The sequence below is a fragment of the Pristis pectinata genome, chromosome 3, assembly GCF_009764475.1.
Source record: "Pristis pectinata isolate sPriPec2 chromosome 3, sPriPec2.1.pri, whole genome shotgun sequence".
Taxonomy (NCBI): Eukaryota; Metazoa; Chordata; class Chondrichthyes; order Rhinopristiformes; family Pristidae; genus Pristis; species Pristis pectinata.
In genome coordinates, this window is record NC_067407.1 from 86,679,899 (window position 1) to 86,704,458 (window position 24,560).

A 24,560-nucleotide genomic window follows, 5' to 3' on the forward strand; every position below is an offset into this window, starting at 1 on the left:
CAGACTTTTGAGTGAAGACTTGATCCAATCTGATGAAATGGAGCATCCTCTATGGGAGCATTTGTGTTGTCCATAGCCAGGAAAGAAACAACAAAGCTCTACAACTAATCACATTAATGCGGCATGTAGGTCTGAAGCAGAAATATAAATTAGATATTGAAAGCAAAAAAAAAGAATGTTGGAATAAGAGAGATAAAAGAGCCAGACAAAAAGAGGGGAAGAAGAGCTTTTTAATCTCCAGCTCCAATAAACATCTGAAAGAATATAGACCTATTAATTATCACATCACATTGCTAAAAAAAATTCACTTGCTCATAAGAACACCAACCTTAACTTTGACAGCCATTCTTAGTGGGGAACCCATAGGTAAGTACTGTAACTTCACCCTGTTACATTAACTTCAATGCTGATTCTATTGGCAAGGTTCTGTTACAGTGAAATGGAGACACAAAGGACTAGAGATGCTGGAATCTGGAGCAACAAACAATCTGCTGGAGGAACCCTGCAGGTTGAACAGCACCTGTGGGAGGAAGGGAATTGCTGACAATACCTCTCCGCCTACAGATGCTGCTTGACCCACTGAGCAGATTGTCTGTTGCTCTGTTACAGTACAATTTGTGGAGTGCCAGCATTTTTAGGCGAACCATTATTCCTATGCCAATTCCAGGCCATTACCTTTGGGGTCACTGGTTTGTAAAGGCCAAATAAATTTAGTTTTGTTTTTAACTATTGCAAAGAATTAATGAAATTACACTGACGTGCAGGGATCATATTCGATGATACTGGACAGTGTTGAGAGTGCAAATGTGCATTTCAGTAAAACTGGGGAGCCAATTTCTTTATTCACTTGAGTTTTTTTGTGTCACTTGTATTCTCAACAGTGCTGCTAAATGTAAGCCTATTAAAATAGGAGAGTTAAAAGATATGATGAACTGATTTGTCATATACTGCCCAGTACATATTGGAAATCCAAATTGGCATCTCAGGAAACTGATGATGGACGGAGAATTGATTCTTCTGACACTAAAGTGATGTTGCTGAGGCAATTTGAATATTAATGAGTTCTTTAAACTATATATAGAATAAACACAAGGAATCTTCTTTAATATTAAAAGGGATCTTTGAATCCCTGCAGTGTATTTTGTTCAAAGATGTGGGAATATTGTTATTTTGAAACTGGATATAAAATGAAATCTGAATGTTGAAATAGTGCGGTGTACAAATGTACTAACTGAGTGAATGATGTAGATGTGTGGCCAAATACAATAAACATTAAAATAGTGCAGCCTGATAAGAAAGATAATAATTTTGAGTGTCAAGTGGTCAAAAGTCATAATGTTTCTTCATGTCCCGTTATAAGCAATAGGCAGTAACCATGGATGTTGCAAACCATGGTTGCTAAAAGACTTAAAACCCCTACTAAATTCCCCATGCTTTGACAAGACAAATGTATCAGTTGTGGGAAAATTCATGATTACAGTAAATCATATGTAATATATCATAACGCTACATTTTGTGTTCAGGCTATTCGTGTACAGTTGTCCCTACCAGAGTAGTGAGAACTCCAAACTGTCTGCCTTCACTCAGATGCTACATGCTCTATTTTGTGTATCCCAACCCATGCAAATGCAAAAATTTTGGTTTGTTACAATTCCAAAAGGAAAAGTTAAATAAGAGAGCTCATATTTGGTGAAAATACAATCAACAAAAGAGGTATTCATATCTGATATTTAAAAAGTGACCTTGATTCTCTTTTATTGGTCTATTAAACCTTTTAATTGTGACACGGCCTCATAATGTGGTAGTTTAGTTTGACAAATTGTGCACACTTTGGTTAAATCCCAAAACCAAGGCGAATGGCTGGGTGATGCAATTTGTTTAGAAGCAGAGCCCCCTAGTGGCCATTCCACTCCCACTCTGGCCCAACTGTCTGTGGCTTCCTGCAGTATTAACCAGACCCAATGTGAGCTTGAGAAAAGCACCTCACTCTGGACCCAGTGCAGCCTTGCGGACTTGATATTAAACTTTACGGCCTCAGGTAACTCACTTTCTCTATCCATATCAGAACTGGCCACATACCTGTGATATTGGCTCAGTTTTTCTCTCTTCATTAGCACACCCTGACCTTCCAGGCTTCACACCTCTGCATTTTGTGCCTCGCCCTATCTCACCCTGAGATATTCCCTCAGTCCTCACAATCTGTCCCCACCCTCTCTGCAACTTAAAACCAACTGGTTTTCTCACTTTATGGCGATGAATCTTCAACCCAAAATGTTTCTCATTTACAGATGCTGCCTGACCTGCTGAGTGTTTCCAGCATTTTCAGCTTTTATTTCAGAGTTCCAACATTTGCTCTTTGTTTGATTTCTATCCAAACTTGGTGCAGTTAGCTTCCTGTTCATACATTTAGAAGGCAGTTGTAATACAGTGGATAAATAAACAGTGACTTGACCCCATGAGATTGTTCTTGTGAAAAAAATGACTGGTGAAGAGGTCAGACTGTATTTTACTTATTATTAGAACTAAATCAGTAAAAGATGTTCCATAAAACTAATATTCTGTGAAAGAGGTGTATGTATCAATGTGTTCAATGTGCCGTTTTCTTTGTGATCCTCATACAAATGCTGCAAATATGTGAGTCTTTGAGGTTGAATTTCTTAGTGTGATATGCTCATTTCATTATATAGGTTCAAATTCAATGTATGGTTTTTGCTTGTGCTGCCAAATGCTTCCAGCAACCCTTTATATAAATTTTAACATGGTTTTGAACCCACTTCTAAAATGAAAGACAGTGGGAGATTTAAAATCAACTCCAGCAGCATCATTTATAAATCATCCCCAGGTGCTTCACAAGAATGTTTCCAAATTGACACTCAGCCACATGAGGTGACAGTAAGGTGGATGACCAAAAGGTTGGTCCAAGGGTTAGATTTTAAGGAGTGTTTGAGAGTGAGGGAAGGAATTCTCAAGGATTGGGCCTCAATGGTTTAAGGCATGGCCACTCCTGCTGCGGTGCATTGATGAAGTTCAGAGTGCTCAGGAGTTCAGAATTGGAGGCATGCAGAGAACATTGATGTCTACAGACTGGAGAGGATTACTTAGACAAAAGGAGCAAGAGAATGGAGAGATATGAAAGCAAAGATTAGAATTTGAAAATCAAGGTAATGTGCAATGTGCCAGTCTAGATAAGGGGGTAGAGGATTCACAGATGAATGAATCTTGGTGTGGGTTAGGACATGGACAGCAGATTTTTGAATTAGCTCATGTTTGGACTCGGTAAAGAGTGTGTTAACTTATTGAGTCTTCAGGTAACAAAGGTACAAATGAGGGTTTCAGTGGTAACTCAGCATAATATAGCGACAGAATAAGGCAACATTATGGTGGTCTTACTGATATCACTCATACAAGATTCAAAACTCAATCAAGATTCAAAATCAGGGTTTATTGTTTATGGATTGTGGTTACATTTGAATTTCAAAGAAGAATTGGAAGTCTATTGATTTGTCCAACAAATTTTTTTGTAATTTGCAGGTACACCAAGCTGAGGCTTCAAACAAACCAGGATGCCCGGATCCCTGTCAAAAAGTAAGTGATTCCATGTAACTATCTGGCCAGGTCAGACCATTTCAGAATCTTCCAAACAGCTATTGCATCAGGGGCCAGTCTTTACATTGAACGATTTCCTCAGCTGGTTCACCTAATAGGTGCATTGTCTACTGTCAATCTAAGCCAGAAGAACAAACAGGGTCACAGTTGAAATGGGTTGTTTGCACTGTTAAAAAATGGGTCAAATCAGCCTCAATATCTCAATGGTTCTGGTTGGAAAACACTGGTGTGGATTTCGGGGAAATTTTTTGTGGATTTCTTATTTCCTTACAAAAGAGGAGTTGATTTGACCCATTGAATCTATGCCAGCTAACAGAGCAGACATGTCAATCCCATTAACCCAGTTATTTACACCTAACCATTTTTCTCTCACCACTAGGGTACCTTGTGGTAGCCACTTAACCTGCCAAATGGTATGACTTTGAGATGTGGTAGGAAACCAGAGGACATGGGGGAAACCCACACAGTCACAGGGAGAACATGCAAACTCCGCACAGTGTTGGAAGTCAAGTTGCCCAGAGTTGTGATACAGCAGTGCTTTCTGTAGTACAGTGTGCAGCAGTAGAGCACCTTCAAGAGAGTAGGCCTGAAATTCAATGCGAAGCTGATATTGTTTTCAATATTTTGATAAAGGTTTGAATATATAGTGGAATTCCAGGACTCAGAAGTCCAAACAAAATAACATTTTCTGATTGAGTCCTCTTTTGGCTACTCCAGAAATTATTTTGATTCATTTTTTATATTGGCAGACTCCCACTCCTTCTCTCTGGATCTCTTTTCCTTTGCCATTGTATAAGGCTTGGAGCTTTTTATAGGGTCACATGTGATTGTCTTTCGGCATTTTGCTGACCCCTTCCCTGGGATGTGGATGGTTCATATTTAATAGCTAGTTTAGGTGGGACAATTGATATTTAAACTGTACAGGTGGAGGATATGAATCCAATTTGTAGTCCTAATGATCTGAGGATAGTTAGGCTCTATAAAACTACTGCCAGACAATTTCATATTTGAATTTTTCTTTTGGAAATTTGGAATCTGTGCAACTGCACATGAACAATCTGTTGTCAGTATAGTTGAACAGCAAAGTTCCCCTTGTGTCTATAGAGCTACAAAAAAATTATCTCACAAAAATGTAAGAGCTTTTCCTTGGAACCCTTCGTAATCTTGGAATATTTGTGTAGATCTGCCCTTTATTTGATTAAATTAATGGGATAGATTCAGTTGAACCGTATATTTATATGGGCTGTGAACTGGTTAAGCCCAAGGGAGTTATCCTTTTTTTTAAATGCTATATTAAATGCTTTATTAACACATTAAATATCATTAATCATGTGCTGTTTGAATCATTTTCATTGTGTGCAGCATTTTCCGTTTGTTTTCTGCCGACCGAAAGAGAGTAGAAACTGCATTGGATGCTTGTGGGCTTCCTTCAGGCAGGGTAAGTACCTTAGTCAGACCTCTCAATTAACAGCCATGACCTTAATGTTGAAGAGAACTATAGACTGGTTTTTGTTTGTTCTAGCTAGCCACCGGATCGGATTGAATTGTCCCTTGGCTTTTGTTTACTTTGCGAAAGTGCAACATTTGTTTTCTGTTTTCAGCAGAAACAATTTTTTCTAATCTTGAAATTTTGTATGCAACATCAAGCACTCAATGCGGGATACATTTTCTCAGCTCCTGGAGAGCTGAGGAAAACAATCCCCTGAAAAATTAGGGGATTAAATTAGTAAATGTTTTGTGAAAGAAGTTAGTATCATTGAAAATTAATTTTGCTTATGATAAAAAAACTGTTGGCACTATTGAATTGTATTCTTGATTGCACTGACAATTACATAATAAAAATAGCATTTCTACTTCTTTGCACTTCAGTGTGACACACTCAACTAACCAAGTACAAATATCGTAACAATTATTGCTTCAAGAAATGTTCAGTTAGTGTAAATATTTTCATCAAATGTATGATTGATTATCAGGAGATTTATACAATTCCTTGGGGTTTGCAAATAAAGGGAATCTTATTAAAAACAGTCATTTCAAATATATATTACTTTTTTTCTATTGTATGATTCTATTTTATTCAAGGCATTTCTGTTATGCATCAAAGGAAGTAGATAAGAATTATTATTTATCTCAGTGCACTTGAGCGAACCGATTTAATGGGCATAGTTGCCGTGATGGGGTTCACTGAGGCATCGTTGAGTTGAACTTCCAGAATGTCAGATCTCAGCCAGCCACTAAATGTGCAAGAAGGGGTAGTCATTTCATTGGAAATAATAGAATGGACATAAAATAGTGCCCACACATTGACCGTTCCTTCCAGTAGTGAACAAAGTAGCACACAGACCTGGTATAAACTTTTTTTTTGGTTCTTGTTTAATGCTTGATTCAAAGTGAATTAATTGGGAATGCACAAATTTACATCACATTTGTTTCTTCCTCATGAAACATCTGACAGCCCATTGGAGGCCCAGGCAGTGTTAGAGAAGTGAGCAAAGAAGGGAGAAGTGTAATGAAACTAATTAGTAAAAGACTTTCAGTGGATCTTGCAGAATGTGTTTGGTCAAACCTAGGCCAGACTTGTTAAAAGAAAAGGTGCAGCAATGATAGCAAAAAAATGACAACTCTGGCTACTTAGGGTTATAGTTAATAAGGTTCACAGTCATAGAGTAACACAGCATGGATCTAAGTTGGTCCCATTTGCCTGTGTTTGGCCCATATTCCTCTAAACCTTTCCTATCCATGTACCTGTCCAAGTGTCTTTTAAATGTTGTTAATGTACTTGCCTCAGCCATTTCCTCTGGCAGCTCATTCCATATATGGACAACTCTCTGGGTGAAAAACTTGCCCCAGTTTCCTGTTAAATTTCTCTTCCTCATCCCAAACCTATGCCCTCCAGTTCTTGATTCCCCAACCCTGGAAAAAAGCAACACAGACAAAATGCTGGGGGGACTCAGCAGGTCAGGCAGCATCCACGGAGGGAAATAAATAGTCAGCGTTTCGGGTCAAGACCCTTCCTCATACTCCTGATGAAGGATCTCAACCCAAAACGTCGACTGTTTATTTCCCTCCATAGATGCTGCCTGACCTGCTGAGTTCCTCCAGCATTTTGTGCGTGTTGCTGCAGATTCCAGCATCTGTAGAATCTCTTGTGCCTGGGAAAAAGACTATGTGCATTCAACCCATCTAACCCCCTCATGATTCTATACACTGCTTTTAGATCAGCCCTCACTCTCCAATGAAAAAAATCCCAGCCTGCTCGACCTCTCTCCATAATTCAGACCCTCAAGTCCCAGCAATATCCTCATAAATCTCCTCTGCACTCTTTCCAGCTTAATAGCATCCTTCCTATAGCAGGGTGACCAAAACTGAACTCAATATTCCAAAAGTGGCCTCACTAACATCTTGTACAACTGCAACATAACATCACAACTTCTATACTCAATGCCCTGACTGATGAAGGCCAGCGTGCCAGAAGCCTTCACCACCCTGTCTAACTGTGATGCCGCTTTCAGGGAACCGTGCACTTGCACTGCTAGATCCACCACCACCCCCCCCCCCCCCCCACCCCCCATTCTACAAACACACCCCAGGGCCCTACCATTCACTGTGAAATTCCAACCCTGATTTGTCTTCCCAAAACTCAACACCTCACACCTGTGCAAATTAAACTCCATTTGCCATGCCTCAGCCCACTTACCCAGCTGATCAAGGTCGCTTTGTAATTCCTGATAACCATTTTCATTGTCTAATGACTAGCTTCACTGTCTAGTTCTTGAGGTATGGGTGTCACTGGAAAGCCTGGCATTAATTGCCCATCCATTGTCTCCCTGAGAAGGTATTGGTACATCTTGAACAATTCCATGCCTAGCACCCTCTGTGCTGTAGGGTTAAGACTTCCAGGACTTTGATTATGTGGTAGTGAAAGAACAATGATGGTTCTCCAACATTAGAGGGATTATGCTGTGGAAGGGAAATTGAAGATGATGATGTTCCAATGCATCTGCTGCAGTTGGTCCTCAAGGGATGGAGGTCACAGATTTGGGCAATCTGCCGTAGACATTTTGGGAAATTGCATTTCTGTTGATTGTATGTACTGCAATCATGTACACTTGGGGTGAAGGGCTGAGTGCTTAGGCTTGTGTGTGAGATAGCAATAAAATGCAGTCCTTTATCTTGAATGTTGTTGAGCTTCCTGGATGTTGTTCAAAGTCAAAGTTGAGTTTATTGTCCTATGCAAAATTACATGTATGTACAGGTGCAATGAAAAACTTACTTGCAGCAGTGTCACAGGCACACAGCATCAAAAAAGCAGCATTCACAAGAAAAACATAAGTTAAACATATGTTATACACAAATTTTACAAGAAAGAACATAGAACAAAAAAAGTCCATTGGAGTGCAAAGTGACCAAAGTGGTCATAGTGTTGCTACACTGAGGTAGTGATTAGGGTTGCAGCTGCACCTGTTAGAAAGATGATGGGTCTTCCACCATATTCTTGACATGTGCCTGGTAAGTGCTGGAGAGGCTCTGAGCATTTGGAAGTTGAGCCACTTGTATCGAATAACCCAGCTTCTGACCTCCTTGAGTAGCTAGGGCATTGGTGCTATAATCCAGGTGAAAATTCCACCCTGGCTTCTCTGGTCTGACAATGTGTAGAAGCTGGGATTGGCAGAGATGGCGGGGAATAATGTGTTGATGTCAGTTCACTAATGGGTTAGATTTGTCCTGCTTTCTGTGGGTAGAGCAAACCTGGGTCATTCCCAATATAGCAGGCATTGCCCATCTTTTCACACATCAGTGCAGCTGGAGATGTGCCAAAGCTGGAACACAGGATTCTGATGACGATATTGTCAGAGCCTAAAACCCTGGCTGTGTCCAGTGTCAGTCATTTGTTGGAATGAACTGAAAACTGCCATCCGTAATAGTCTGAACAATGGGATGAGGCTGGACAAAATCATCCAGGTGGTATTTCTGACCAGTAGAGAACTGCAAACATTTTGACCTTTTGCACTCACATTCTGGTCTCCACCTCCACTGAGGATAAGGAAGCTCCTTCTCTGTGTTTGCATTATAGTCAACCCATATTTAGTTGTGGCAGCTCCGCAAGGCTTTGACCCAATCTGTTGTATGAAGATCATGTAGTTCTGTTTATAGTGTCCAGATTCTGCTGCTCAGCATAGAGTTCTTCTCTGTTGTAGCCTCACTGGTCTGCTTTTGGCGTCCTCTTCTCCACTTCTTATTGAAAGAAGGATGAAGGCATCTGAACCTGTAGCTGGAGGTGCAATACAAATCTCCTCCTTCACCTGAGCCTTGATGATATCTGGAGTCGATATGAAGGACAGTCAGGCCCAGACTCATGTGGCTGTATTCCGCTGACCCAGTCAGATATTAATGGAAGAGTCTGGTACAATTTGGTGAGAATGCCTTTGTCATGCTGTTGGTGTGGGTCATTTCACCCAACTTTGCAATAAAACCAGGAAATGCTGCAAACGCTCAGCAGGCCAGGCAGCATCTTTGAGGAGAGAAACCGAGATATGGGGCTGGATTGCGCTGAGAGCAAGCCAGCAGCCCTGCAGGGAAGCATTGGCTAGCTTCAGTCTATTGCGGTAGCATTGTCTGCTCTTCCATGCCTGAGCAATCAGAGCCAAAGTATGGAAGGGGCAGGAGGTCAGATGCTGGCACATCTGACTTCTGCCTCTAGTGGACTCAGCACAGAGTCTGGGGCAAGTCCTGTAGCACAGAGCCCAGTGAGCTGAGAGATGTGATACCCATTGTATCAGTTCCCTCAGCTTTAACACTAGCCATAGCTGACACATCTCACACAGCCCCATTAGTTTATAAAAGGCTGCCAATCTTCACTAAAATGCTAAATGGACTTTTTAAATATTTAATTAATATCTGTGTTCTCAATTAATTTACATTTGTTGAATGTGATTTGCCTAGGTTTATATTTTAATCGTGTATTATTTTTTGAATTATTTAAATAGTTTTCAAATGTTCTGAGTGTCTTTATTAATCAACCAACATCATTAAAAGCAGAATATCTGGCTGCTTTCTCCTTGCTGTTAATGGGAGCTTGCCACATGTCCATTGGCTGATGTACCTCCTGTGTTGCAAATGATTTTAAAAAAATCATTAGCTGTGGAGCACTCTGGACATCCTGAGATAGTGAAAGAAGAATGAAAATCTCTTTCTTTCCTTGCACGGAATGAGGAAATCTCCTGCAGGTATGCGTTTGCTGAATTGTAGGTAAAAATCAGACATCCTTCACATGCAGCCTACACATGTCTCAAACTATCTACGGTCTGTCTCTTAAAGTGCTCTAATCTCAAAGAAATCTATCTAATATGTGTTTGAGTGAATTTATTCTCGCTGCTTCCAGTATCTCTCGAGGGAACATGGTTCATGGATTAGTAATATAGTGGAAGACATCACCAACAAAGGATAAAAGAATAGACAAGGTAAATCATGATGAAGTGATTAGTTGACCCCAAGGTTAAGTAGTAAAATTGAACAAGATTGCATTACTATTTATAGGTCTGACTACCAATTACCTTATACACTGTATTGGTAGAATTTTACTTTCAAGGATGTGGTGATGTCAGTCATACCTGCCTGAATAATTTAACAGAGAACATTGTTCGCCCATATTTAGTCACTCCATTGCAGTAAGTGGAGGTAATAAAGATATAAAAAGGGAGGCTTGTTTCTTAACTGCGAAGAGCTGATCACTGTTTATCCATGTATGTAACCAGAACTGACTAGACTAGAGAGTTTGCTCTGTTGGTTCACTTCCATCTCCAGCTGGAAAAATACATGACAATTCATTTTGTTAGCTCCAGTACTTTACCCAACGCCATGCAGTTGCAGCTTTTTTTTCCAGAGTTACAGCTGAGGTAATGCATCCTGAGCCTTTCCTCGCAGAAGGCAGCCTGCAGCAAACGGCAGCGACTGATGGGGCTCGGTTTGCCTAACTGGCTGAGTTGTGCCCAAACTCGAGAGTTATCTGACTTGGCAGAAGGGGAAGTGAGCTAGGAACTGGGTGTGTCAAAGGTGACTGAGGGGTGAACCTGTAGCTGTGTGAGTATAACTCCTGCTTCTTCTGTTGGAAGACTCTGGGTTCAAGTCCCATTCCAAGAAGTTGAACATAACGATCAAGGCCAACAGATACACAAGAGACTCCAGATGCTGGAATCTGGAGCAACAAATAGTCTGCTGGAGGGACTCAGTGGGTTGAGCAGCATCTGTGGGAGGAAAGGAATTGTTGACGTTTCAGGTCAAAACCCTGCATCAGGACTCATTGGTCGATAATTTATTTCCTCCCACAGATGCTGCTCGACCTGCTGAGTCCCTCCAGCAGATTGTTCATTAATCAAGGCTAACAGTGTGATGCACTACTTGGGGACACAGCACTGCAAGAGATGCTGTGTTCTGGACAAGGCATTAAACTGAGACCTTGTCTGCTCTCTCAGGTGAACATAAAAGATCCAATGGTACTGTTTCAAAGGCAAGCACAGGAATTTTCCACAGTGTCCTGGTCCATATTTATCCCTTAAGGAACACAGTTAAAAAAAAACATGGATTATCTGGTTTTAATCTCACTGATGTGTGCAAATTGGCTGAAACATTTCCTACATTATAACAATGATTGCACTTCCAGAGTACACCATTGATCTAGTGAGCACTGACGTGTTAAAGGTTCTGCAGAAATGCCCATCTTCCATCTGCCAAAGCAATGTCGGCCAATCAGAATTAATGGGTGAAAACTACTATGGTGCTGGAGGAACTCAGCAGGCCAGGCAGTCAGCGTTTCGGGTCAGGACCCTTCTTTTCTCCACGGATGCTACTTGGCTGGCTGAGTTCCTCCAGCATCATAGTGGTTTTCATCTGGATTCCAGTACCTGCAGTCCTTTGTTTCTCTAGAATGAATGGGTGGGGTGACAGAGACACAACCCTCACCTACCCCTCCATTGTGTGGCATCATGCTGGCACTGGCATTCAGAAAACAGACAGTGTTTGCATCCTCCTCCAACATTATATCATGGGGATGCTAGGCTGGAAGTTGTACACCATGTGGGCAAACTCTAAAACTTGTAAGGGCAATAGTATTCCTGTTTAGCAGAGTAAGAATTGCAAATATGCGAGGTAGAAATTATGTATTCTGTCATCAAGTGCAAAGCAGTGTTTCTGCTCTGCCACACGGAACAGCTTGATGTTTTATTTCAACTTGCAGAAAGGACACAGATGTTATAGAGGGAAATAAGTAGTGTTAGATCACAATGCTCACCTCAGCAGCGGGAAACAGTCCAGAGGTGCAGATTAGAGACTCTTAATGAGGTTAATATGGCAGCCCAACCAAATAATGGGTAGAGGTAGTGAATGAAGAAAAATTGGCTTTTATTCAGTCAAGATATAGCATTGTCATGTGGAACAACTGTCAAACTGGCCTGAATTAACAGGAAAATCACTTCTTTACTGCAGTGCAGTTTGTGCTGGGCTGAGCTGGAGGTTGTACCACCCAATACCCTGCAGACACGAAGCAGGGAAGTGTTGCCTTCTGTACCTCAGTCGAATTCTGTTCAGCATCAGCTGTATTTGCAGGCCCACCCTTCGAGCTAATAAACAACTTTCAGTGATGTACCCACAATGTAATGCAGGCTACTTTACACGTGTGGAAAACACACTGGATCGGGCTACGTTAGAAGGATATGAGGAACTGGCAGCAGTTCAATAGACTCAGAGCAGGAATTTACTTGACATCTGGTTATAGCATGCTTTCAGAAACACAAGACTCATCCCAAACCAATGTTTCCCCTTTGCCACCAATAATCTGTGAGCAATTGCAGTTTGCCCAATGCACTTGCTATTACAAAAGCTATTTCAAACACATGCACAGGACTATATATGTCTGCAACAAGTGAGGGAAAACTGCCAGTGGATTCAGAAGCATCTGTAAATGTTTACCCTGCAAATATTTAACCAATGTCCTTTTGTAAATTATTACTGACTCAATTTTCATCACCCTTTCATCCAGTACATTTGAGATCATAACATCTTGCTGGATTTTGTCTGTTCTTTGGAACTATTGGAGAACTTTTCTGTCACCTTGAATCTGAATGTATATGCATTTTCTCCCTGGAAAGACCAGCATCAATCTGCGTAATTTGTTTTGCCAGTGGCTACATATCACCTGAACGTTGAGGGAAGTTCTAACTTTCTCTGTTGATGAAAGAGATGGCACTATTCGCAAGGGCAAAACTGATGATTTGCATCACCAATCACTAACACACTGTTTTTGGAAATGACACATAGCTTGCAACTTTGAATCCGCCTCTCCATCTGGGGCTACATACCGATGTTGTACTTGTCATACATTGGCACACAGATAAAGGGAGCAACTGTTGCCTCTTTCATTCAGCAATCAATGCACTAGCTCTTATTGCTGTATCGGTCCCCAGATACACTTAGTGTTGTCGAGGTTTAATGTTTTCACTTCCATTGCTGTTCAAAGGTTGCTCATTGCAGGAACAGTCCCAGGGCCTGGGATCGATCCCCACAAGGCAGAACCACTTGAATTATTGTCCCTCTGTGGGATTTAACTAGACAGCATATATTACTCCCCTTGCAAAATGGAAGTAGTTAATAAGAAAGGATGGTGATCATATCCCTTGACCTTAAATATAGAGGTCAAGCCCATGAGCCCAACAAGCAAGAAGTCAAATCATCCTGCCTGTCTGATAAATTGAATTTGATTAGAATAAAGAACTGAAACACTAAAAAAGACAACGAAGGTGATGTAAAACCCAACTGTATTACTATGAGTTGGGAAGGAAAGCTGCCTTCCTTACATACTCTGGCTCATATGCAATTCTAGCCATACACTATGTGGCTTTCTCTTATCTGGTCTTTGAAATGACCGAGCAATTAGATCAAGCTTCTTTAATAAAGATTAATACCCGTTGGATTACTCGTCCATGATATAGGCATTGAATCAGAACATGATAAAGCTGTATCTGGGCTAATCAGCGATGCAGAGTCCTCATCACCAACATCCAGGCACCTTTAACAAAGTTGGGAAGTCAGTTAATCACCCCATTTATCATTCAAGCTCTCCTAGCTGCTAACCTATCATACACCTGTCACAGTGTGCTCTCCCTCCCTCCCCGATTTCTGCACCTTTAAGCATTTAGTCCCTCACTTCTGATGACAGATCATTTACTTAAAGTCTTGAGCTGGACCCTACTGAATCCAGCCCAGTCCTTGCATTTGCCCCTTCCAGTTGCCTCTCTATCGCAGCTGTCCCATTCAGAGGGTGGTCAACTCGCAGTAACCAGGCCACGGGCAGCGTAAATTTAGGCCCTGTGCCTGGGTGACCTAGGGAAGAACTCCCCTGTTATGCTAGGTGTTTGAGATTTTCCACACTCAGCTGAGAAGGCAAACATCAACTAAGCAACAGAGATTGATAGCTACCATTGTCATCAACTATTGAATCTTGTAGCTCTCAGAGAAGTAGAGGGTGAACAGTGACACGGGTCTGTCTTTCATCTGTCAGCTGTTATTTAGTGGGTAGCATTCCTGCCTCTAACTCAGGAGGTTGAATGTTCAAGTCCTACTCTTGAAACTTGGCAACAAGTTAATCCAGGCTGAAGGTATTGTCTTTGGGATCAGATGCAAGACCAAGGCCTAGTCTTCTCTCTGGAGATGTATTGCCTGGAATTTAAATGGCTAAGTGTGAATTATGGGGTAAGTAGCAAGTATTGAAATATTTATTATGGAATCTAGAATGGTGGCAGAGTCAAAAACTTAGATTTTTTTTCAGGAGTGAGGTTAGGAATTACCTGTACACAAAGTGTGGTAGATATTTTGAACTTTCTTCTTCAAAGAGCAATTTACATTAGTTAAATTGTTAGTGTTCAATGTGAAATTCTTCTTGCTATCCAAAACAGAAAATGCTAGAAATACTTAGCAGGTCAGGCAGCATTTGTGGAGAGGGAAACAGAGTTAACTTTTCAGGTCAATAACCTTTCATTAGATCTGAGGAAAGCTAATATAAATAAGTTTTAAGTTTTCAGAGGATGTGGAACACGTAAGTGGAGTTTTGTAACAGATCACCAAGATCTGATTGAATGTTGGAATGGTTTAGGTGAGCTAAATGGCCTATCGTTCCCTTGTAGCTCTAAGGTAAATGTAAATGATCCCATGAGAAAATTTTTAGTGAAGAGCAATATGTTGGCCTGGTCAATTTAAGCACTCAGCAACATCAGGAAAAAAAGACTTTATTACTGTTTATGGGAGCTAACTGTTTGTTGGAGCTTGCAGTGAACGAACAGTGCTGCATTGGCACTAAAGTGCTTTGGGACATCTTGATATTGGGAGAGGTATAATACTTCCTAGCAATTCCTTTGTTACTTTTACATCTTTTATCTTCATGATACATAACATGCAGGTGTGGTGATTTTAAAGGTTTTGTGATAATGAAAACTTTCCCAACCTAGACTAAACCAGAAGAAAACTTTGCACTTAGTTTAATTAAACTTTACCTTTTCCAAAAACTGGGCTTAGGTTTGAGGGTTCTCTTTTGTGTTCCAGATTGAACTTGCTTCTATCTAGTTTTATCAGGCTGCTGGTATTTTCCTCCCACGTTTCAATTACATGTTTCACTTATGAAAGCAGCAGCTGAAGGACTGCAGCAGTGAAAAGTTAATGCACCACTCATGTCACTTTAATTGACGAAGGACTCTTTGTTTACAAAACCTTTGCACCTAATTATATAAAAAACACAAATCACAAAGTAGTTCAGAAACAGGTGCAACATTTTCATGTGGTTTTTAGTAAATAATGACATGTGTTTTAAATGCATCTTCTTGCTGGATTTATAACTTTAAATAGAGTGTGGAATTATGACATTTACTGTGAATAGATCCTACACTTAACAAAAAGTGGTGCTTAAGCAATCCATTCAGGTATCCGAACTTGTAAAGGCTGGAAGAAGTTGACAGTCTCTTGCTTGAGGATACACTGCATGTATGCAGCCAAAATGTACACTCTTCAAAATAAATTACCATCACTATCAAAAACCAAAATTGCAAATTGAATCTTTTGTCATTACATGAGTCAATTAGTAAGGGCATTAGAGAGAGTCTGGAGAAGATTTATGAGACTGGTTCCTGGGATGAGGGACTGCAGTGACAAGGGTAGATTAGAGATGCTGAGCGGAAATTTAATAGCAGTTGGTATAATGATGAGGGGTCTGTACTGAGTGGACAGTAAGGAACTGTTCCCACTGGTGGAGGTCTGGAGGTCACAGGTATTAAGAGTGACATGAGGAAAAACATTTTCATGCAGCATTTGGCTGGAATATGGAATGCACTACCTGCAGATGTGACCGAGGCAGGTTCTCTTGTGGCTTTCAAGAAGAAATTGATAAAAACGCAAAATTTGCAAGGCTAAGGAAAAATGGGTCATGGTTGAGACTAGAGTGTTGCTCTGGTAATGAGCCAGTGTGGACCTGATGGGCCAAATAGCCTCCACCTGTGCTGTAGCCATCCTGTGATTCTGTGAAAGGCCTTGCCTCCTACAGGTGCTGGAAATTCAAAAAAGAAACAGAAAGGGCTCTAAACTTTCAGCAGTTCAGACAGTGGAGAGTTAACATTTCAGGTCAGTGATCTTTCATCAGAGCCCTAACCTTAATGATATTTCAGTGGCTTGAAAGATCACATCAGGGGCTTAGTGAGAGTTGGTGTAGGGTGGCATGTTTTTACAGTAATCCAGCACAATCTGTTTTTTAAAACTAAGTCCAGTTCTTCACTTTCACTTGTTTTTAAAACTGAATTCAAAAATTCTCAAGCTGTAATGCCACTGCATTTGTTCTGGGAAGGTATGGATTGATTGTAACAAAATGGAAGGAGAGTGACTGTTTTATCTCTTGTGCTCCATATGTGGGTGAGGACCATTTCACTCCCCTGTGGCTTCAACAGACACAGGGTTCCAAACCTCTTTGATCATTGTGAGCTTAACTATAAGATATTCAGATCATGAAACCATCAAGGCCATGGGGCCCATCTTGCATGTAACAGCAATCCAATTAGACCCACTCTTTGCATGTAGTCTGAAATATTGCAATTTCAAATGCGTAACCAATTCCTTCTTGAAAATTGCTTGAATCTGTTTCCTCTGCCCCTTCAGGCAAGGAATTCCAATGCACTGCAAAGCCAGAATTGAATGCTTCTACTCTTGCTTACCAGCAACAGGGGTACAAGGAAAGCATAGAATCAAAGAGCACAGAAGGAAGCCATTTAGTGCCTTTGTACCTAGGTTGGCTGCTTTGAAAGGATTGTCCACTTAGTCTTAATCCCTTGCTCTTTGCCCAAAGCCCTGCGTTTTTCTTTCTGATTGTCTATCTCCATTTTAAAAGCTGCTATAGAATCTGTTTCTAACCACTTTTAGGGCAATGTATTCCAGATTATTACACTTGTTTGCGCAATTAAAATTCTCTGTATTTTCCCTCTTTTTTTGTCAATCACCTGAAGCAGGTGTATGTGTTTTTTTAAAACCAATTCTCCCACAAATGAGAAGAGCTTTTCTTTTCGCTGCGCACTCCAAAACCCTCTGGATTTTGAGCATTTCTTTTAGCTTGCCCCTTAACCTTCTTTGCTTTGAAGAAACAATTACAACTTCTCTGATCTCCCTTATCCCTCACCGATCATTTACTATGCCTTCTCTACACCTCAATACCAGCCAAAAGAATTGGTGCCCAGAAATGGCTGAAAGAACCAAGTTTTCATCTGGAATTCGTGTTGAAGCTGCTTTCACAGTGTGATTTTACAGCAATGTCTTGCAAACAGTTAAAATGGAAATTGGCAAGATGCTGTTGGAGATGCTGTGTTTTCTAAAATTAGTATCACTCCGTCAGCTCATTATTCTGGCATGTAGTTCCTGCACATCTTCATAGATACAGAATAAACTTGCCAAAAACAATTGGGACTTGACCATTCAAGTGCAGGTCCTCTCTGAACAGTCAGTCTTACTGCAAAGCATCCTCTACACCACCGCACATTCTTTTTTATATTTTTGGAATCTCATTCCTTCACATTTTAATTATCTTTCCAGATTCAATTAATATTTGTCATTTGCCAGAATTGTTTTCTGACCTGCAAGTGTTTCTTTTCTGAATTATTGAACATTTGGATCTGATGTCAAAATAAAAACTGAAGCTAAAAATAACAGCACAATTATGCAAAATTTTAGGAAAGTAAATTGGAATTGTCAGATATTTCTAGAAGGACATCTGGGTTAGAGTTACAAAGGATGCAGAACTAGAAAGTGAAATAACCGAAGAACAAATCAAATATTTCTTGAGCTTGTTTTAGGATGTACAAGTTGCAAGCGTGTCTTGGATTTTATTTGATGGATGAAGGTTCATGAAAATTTTACTTGGTGTTGTTATTCATGTAAGGTTAAGATGAATGAAAATTATTGGACAAAAGATAGCTTTGACACTACTGCTAGGATTCCCCAAAGACACTTCGGGCAACAAAATTAATAGTGGAGAACCAACATGAAAAACTAGTTAAGTGGTTATTAATGTCTTTTAAAACCTTTTTAAAAAGGAAATTCTGCTCAACTTGTGCTGATTTCCTCAGGGAGCAATGTAACAAGTTTCCTTTTCTTTTTGTGAGATTAGGTGTTGGTTTTCATCTGAAGGTGTGAGTCAGCTCAATGGTTTAGAATTGGCCTAAAATATTAATTATTTGCTCCTAAGTTTCTTTTTAAATTCCTTCTTGTCATTTATAGCAGTTCACTGATAGTAATTGAACTGAATGGTGATGCTGGGTCATTTCAGAGAGCATTTAGGAGTCATCCACACTGATTGGAGTCACTAATTGTGATAGATATGACAGATTTCTGTCCCTGACTATATATTATTAGACTATTTGTTTGCGTAATTATTCACCGTATCAGGTATCAATGCTGACGAATGTTAGGACAACACAAGAAGCCCGAAAAGAAAATTCCCTGAAAATCAAAAGTAAAAAGATGGAGGCAATCATCAGGCCCATTTCTATGGTAAAATATTGGCTTGTAGATCCAAGTCTCATTTGTACCAGCCCAGCACAGGACAACTGACTGAAAACTATAAAAGAGTTAACCACCTTTTTTTTAGAACCATTGGTACAAAATGCTCACAAAAACCCAATTCCCAATATGAAAATTAAAATTAAAGTCCTTTCAAAATAGCTTGTCAGAATTAATGGGAATCTTTTAAAGGCTCTCTTCCCTGAAGCTTTCTTTCCACTAGACAAGCAAAGTTTGCTATGATAATAACACAGTTCTTTCACCTTCACTAGGAGATTTGACTGATTCTAATATCCACCATTGGGCTTGATCAGTAATATGCGTGAGGCTGAATTTCAGGAGTAATAGTATAAATGGTGGCTGCAAATCAGACATTAAAATCAGCCTCAGATGTTATAAGAAATGAGTGTGTGTCTGATTTCACTTACACTGTGGCAGTGTTATGAGATGAAGGCTATGCTACTTATGACTAACTTAACAGAATACTACCCCGACCCCTCTTCCCCCACCACCACTACTACGCAGCTGAGATAACCAAATCAGCATCAACTCAGCCTGCTGCACTATTCTAAGGAAGAACTTGCAATATTCTTAAGCAAATATATATTTAAGAGGCTCTTGGATAGGCACATGAATATGCAGACAGTGAGGGGAACCATTCAATAGTCTTATCACCGTGGGATAGAAGTTGTCCTTGAGCCTGGTGGTACGTGCCCTCAGGCTCCTGTATCTTCTGCCTGATGGGAGAGGGGCAAAGAGAGAATGACCCAGGTGGGTGGGGTCTTTGATTATGCTGGCTGCTTCACCAAGGCAGCGAGAGGGAAAGTCAGAGTCCCCGGAGGGGAGGCTAGTTTCTGTGATGTGCTGGGCTGGGTCCACAACTCTCTGCAGTTTCCATAGAAACCATAGAACAATACAGGCCCTTCGGTCCACCATGTTGTGCCACCCTTCAAACCACACCTAAGACTATCTAACTCCTTCCTCCCACATATCCTTCTATCTTAAATTCCTCCATATGCTTATCTAACAATCTCTTGAACTTGTCCAATGTATCGGCCTCCACCACCACCCCAGGCAGCGCATTCCATGCACCAACCACTCTCTGGGTGAAAAACCTCCCTCTGACATCTTCCTTGAACTTCCCACCCATTACCTTAAAGCCATGTCCTCTTGTTTTGAGCATTGGTGCCCTGGGAAAGAGGCGCTGGCTGTCCACTTTATCTATTCCTCTCAATATCTTGTATACCTCCTTCTCTCCAATGAGAATAGCCCTAGCTCCTTAAGTCTCTCCTCATAATCCATACTCTCTAATCCAGGCAGCATCCTGGTAAATCTCCTCTGCACCCTTTCCAATGCCTCCACATCCTCCTTATAATGAGGCGACCAGAACTGGACACAGTACTCTAAGTGTGGCCTAACCAGAGTTTTGTAAAGCTGCATCATCACTTCGCGGCTCTTAAACTCGATCCCCCGACTTATAAAAGCTAACATCCCATAAGCTTTCTTAACTACGCTATCCACCTGTGAGGCGACTTTCAGTGATCTGTGGATATAAATCCCTAGATCCCTCTGGTCCCCCACACTGCCCAGAATCCTGCCATTTACCTTGTACTCCGCCTTGGAGTTTGTCCTTCCAAAGTGTACCACCTCACACTTCTCCGGATTGAACTCCATCTGCATCCTATCAATATCCCTCTGTAAGCTTCGACAGCCCTCCACACTATCCACAACACCACCGACCTTTGTGTCATCTGCAAACTTGCTAACCCAGCCTTCCACCCCCTCATCTAAGTCGTTAATAAATATCACAAAATATCAATAAATATCTGGATGCATCACGACTTGGTATGGCAACTGCTCTGCCTGGGACTGCAAGAAACTGCAGAGAGTTGTGGACACAGCCCAGCACATCACGAAAACCTGCCTCCCCTCCGTGGGCTCTGTCTATACCTCTCACTGCCTTGGTGAAGCAACCAGCATAATCAAAGACCCCACCCACCCGGGTTATTCTCTCCTTTCCTCTCCCATCAAGCAGAAGAAACAGGAGCCTGAGGGCATATACCACCAGGCTCAAGGACAGCTTCTATTCCACGGTGATTCGACTATTGAACGGTTCCCTGATACAATGAAATGGACTCTTGACCTCACAATGTACCTAGTTATGACTTTGCACCTTATTGTCTATGTGCAATGCACTTCCCTGTAGCTGTGACACTTTACTCTGTATTTTGTTATTGTTTTTACCCTGTACTACCTCAATGCACTGTGGAAAAATTGATCTGTACAAACTGTATGCAAGACACTTTTTTCACTGTACCTCGGTACAAGTGACAATAATAAACCAATACCAGATATGGACCATGTGCAGGCAGAGCGGATTAGTTTAATTAGTTTAGCACTACATTATGGGCCGAAGGGCCTGTTCCTGTGCTGTACTGTTCTATGTTCTAAATAATGCAAGTAATGCATATACATTTATTAATATGCTCCTGAAACTCATTAACATAAAAAAATTCCCCTGTATACCTGGAATAACTAATTTGCTTACAATTGCATTATCAACCATTCTTAAATTAAGTGGAATGTGTTCATTGAAATATAATTCAAAGGAGTATGTGAAAATATCACCTTGCCAAAAATGGTGAATCCCAACTCTTGTGTCTTTGAAAAAGAAATCTATACTTGATGTTTTTCACATCCCAGTGCACTTTACAGCCAATGAAGTGGTTTTGTAATAGCGATATCTCTGTTGTAATATAGGAAACCCAGCAGCCAATTTGTGCACAGCAAGTTTCCACAAAAATCAATCTGTTAATGACCAGATAATTTGTTTCCTGTTGATGTCTGTGACATCCTGGAGTAACTCACTGATCTTTTACAATAGAGTCATAGAGTCATACAGCATGGAAACAGGCCCTTTGGCCCAACTGATCCATGCCGACCAAATGCCCACAGTGTCAAAAAATTTTTTATGTCTGTTTAAGAGACCAGCTGGAATCTTAGTTTAATGTCTCATCCAAAAGGCAGCATCTCTTGCAACACATTATTCCTCAGTACTGCACTTGAGCATCAGCCAATGTTTTTCCAATCAATTTACAGCCTTAATTTATTTGAAGCCTTGGTTGACAATCAATGAAGATTTTAAGAAAATACAATAGCAGAAAGTACAGGAGAACCTAAGTGTTTTTATACTATTAATACGCAACAACAAGTCTGCAGAATGCTGATGAGGAGACCACTGCAGATTGCCTTGAAGCTATTGAGCTGCTTTCGCACACATCCATCAGATATTATCAACATGAAACGAGAAGAAGACACATCCATTAACAATCTTGTTATAACAAAATGTTCAGACAAACAAAGTTGCGAGCAATGACAGCATACAAAATTTCAAATATGGTGAAGGCAAATTGCTCTTTTCAAAGGCATTCATCTGGTTATGTTAATTTAGACCGGAGCTTGAACAACAAATTCTTCTGAGTGCTTTTGATTTATTTTTAGCAATGTAAATTGCAATTTATATTACTTGCATGATTAGCTGAGCAGTATGGTGGTATTGGGTTTGCCTTTGTCTTGATAGAATGAGCAACAAACAATCTGCTGGAGGAACTCAGTGGGTCAAACAGTAACTGAAGGGGAGAAAGGAATTGCATCAAGGTTTTGACCTGAAACGCCAACAGTTCCTTTCGTCCCACAGTTGCTGCTCGACTCGTTGAGTTCTTCCAACATATTGTTTGTTGCTCCACATTCCAGCATCTGGAGTCTTATGTATCTCCTCTTGGTGGAAGGGTTTGTGAATTGGCAGCAGACATTTGTTCTATGTTGCTTGTGATATAGAATAATTATTTGTGTATTGATAACTACTGCACTATGTTTGTGAATTGCTCAGAATTTTTTTATATCCTCTGTATTTTGTTGCATCCCTCCTCCCCATTACCAACTATAACTAATGTAAAAGTATCTGAACATATTGCTTTGTGTATTGGTAATAGGTTACTGTGTATTGGAGCAGATTTTGTCAGTGTGTTGGAAGAAGGAGTTTGCCTCCATCGTGGTAGTGCAAGAAAGCTTGTTAAAGGTGCAAGAGAGAGATGAAATCCATTTACTAGTGGAGGATGGGAGAGATTTAGATGGTGAATGAAGGAAACGAGAGTACAGTTAGTACAGGAATTAGGAAGATGCATCGATCTGAAAAAGAAGATATACATCTGCACAGTTAACATGGGACTACAATAAATCCTTCAGGCACCAATGGGCTTACAAATTCTCACATTTGTCAACTGGTTGGATAGCTTATTGACAGATGGAGGAACGTGGGAATAAATATCTGTTTGATTCATATTCTTGGGACGTATGTCAATTATGATTCATTATTTTTGTGATGTGGGTATTCCTGGCATGGTGAGCATTTATTATTTATCCCTAATCGCTCTTGAGAAGGTGGTGGTGATCCATCTTAATCCATTGCAGTCCTCCCTGCAAAGGTGCTCCCTGTGATTTTTGGCTGGGGAATTCCAGGATTAAGACCCAGCAACAATGAGGGAATAGTCATATTTTTCCAAGTGAGGATGATGTGTGACTTGGAGGGGAAAAGTTCAGATCATGGTGTTCCTTTGCGCCAACTGCCCTAGTCCTTCTTGATAGTCGTCGTCATGGGCTTGGGAGGTGTTGCCAGAATAGTCTCGGTGAATAGATTGCACTCATTGTAGCCACAGTTTGGCGGAGGGTGTAAAAGTTCAGGGTGGTGGATGGGTTACTAATTGAGTAGAATGCTTTGTCCTAGATGATGTCAAGCTTCTTGACTGTTCCTGGTATGTTGGTAGTGGAGCTTGATATCAGTGATGCAATTGAATGTTAAGGGCAGGATGTTAGACTCGCTCAATTGAGAGATGGTCATAGAGATCAAATGTTACTTGCTGTTTATCAGCCATGACTCAATATTGTCCCAGTCTTGCTGCATGCAGGCATGGACTAATTCATTTGCTGATGAGCTGCACATGAAATTGAACGTTCTGTAGTCATCAGTGAACGTTACCACCTCTGACCTAATCATGGAAAGTGGGTCATTAATGAAATAAATAAGATACTTGGACTGTGTTCTGAGGAACCCCTGCAGTGATGTCCTGGGGCTGGGATGATTGACTTCCAACAATCGCAACCAAGTCAAGTTCATCGAGTCAAGTTCAAGTTTATTGTCATCACCATACATACCCAGGGTATAAATGCCATGAAAACTAGCTTCTTGCAGCAGTGGCACAGTCCATTACAAACATAAGTTAACATTAACTTGAATTAATATAAATTATACACAACTTACAGGACAAAAGTAAACAAGCCAAACAACATTAGTGCAAGTTGAGAGAGAGAAAAAAGAAATATCGAAATATAAAGCCATATTCCCTTATGTGAGGTATAACTCCAACCAGTGGAATGCTATAGTCTTGAAAGCAAGCTAGGAGCTAACACAAGAAAACTTGTAAGTTGCTATTGACATGATAGCTCATTAATATAATTGGCACAATTAACATCGAAGAGGAAATTATCTACCAAAATTGTCAGGAGCAAAATTAACAAGACTCAAGGTCGGATAACAAGCAAGGCCGCAGCATCCATGCCAAGAAACTGCGAAGTGTCTATCGCCAAAATACCTACTTAAGAGAACAATGTTAAAAGCATGTAAATAGACTAAAAGATTTTAAAACAATTTAAAAATGAAAGTAGTCATCTTGATCATTTGCAAGTGTTCTCTTCTGTTGAAGTCACTGGAGGAGCTGTCCCTATGACTTTCTGCACAACTTCTGAAAATTTGAGTGTCAGGGTATGTTTGGGAAGAATCCCCAGGACCACAACTTCAGGACCTCAGCTGTTGTTCTGTCAGT

At 40.6% G+C, this 24,560-nt stretch overlaps 1 protein-coding gene across 4 annotated transcripts in view; it reads left to right on the forward strand.

Annotated features, from left to right (window-relative positions):
• Window positions 1-24,560, forward strand: part of LOC127567834 (1-phosphatidylinositol 4,5-bisphosphate phosphodiesterase beta-1) — a 711,920-nt gene that overhangs the window by 474,769 nt on the left and 212,591 nt on the right. For all 4 annotated transcript variants that reach the window (XM_052010953.1, XM_052010954.1, XM_052010955.1 and 1 more), the window contains 2 exons: window positions 3,532-3,585; window positions 4,969-5,044. In XM_052010953.1, coding sequence (XP_051866913.1) covers window positions 3,532-3,585; window positions 4,969-5,044 — 130 coding nt within the window. The remainder of the gene's footprint in view (window positions 1-3,531; window positions 3,586-4,968; window positions 5,045-24,560) is intronic.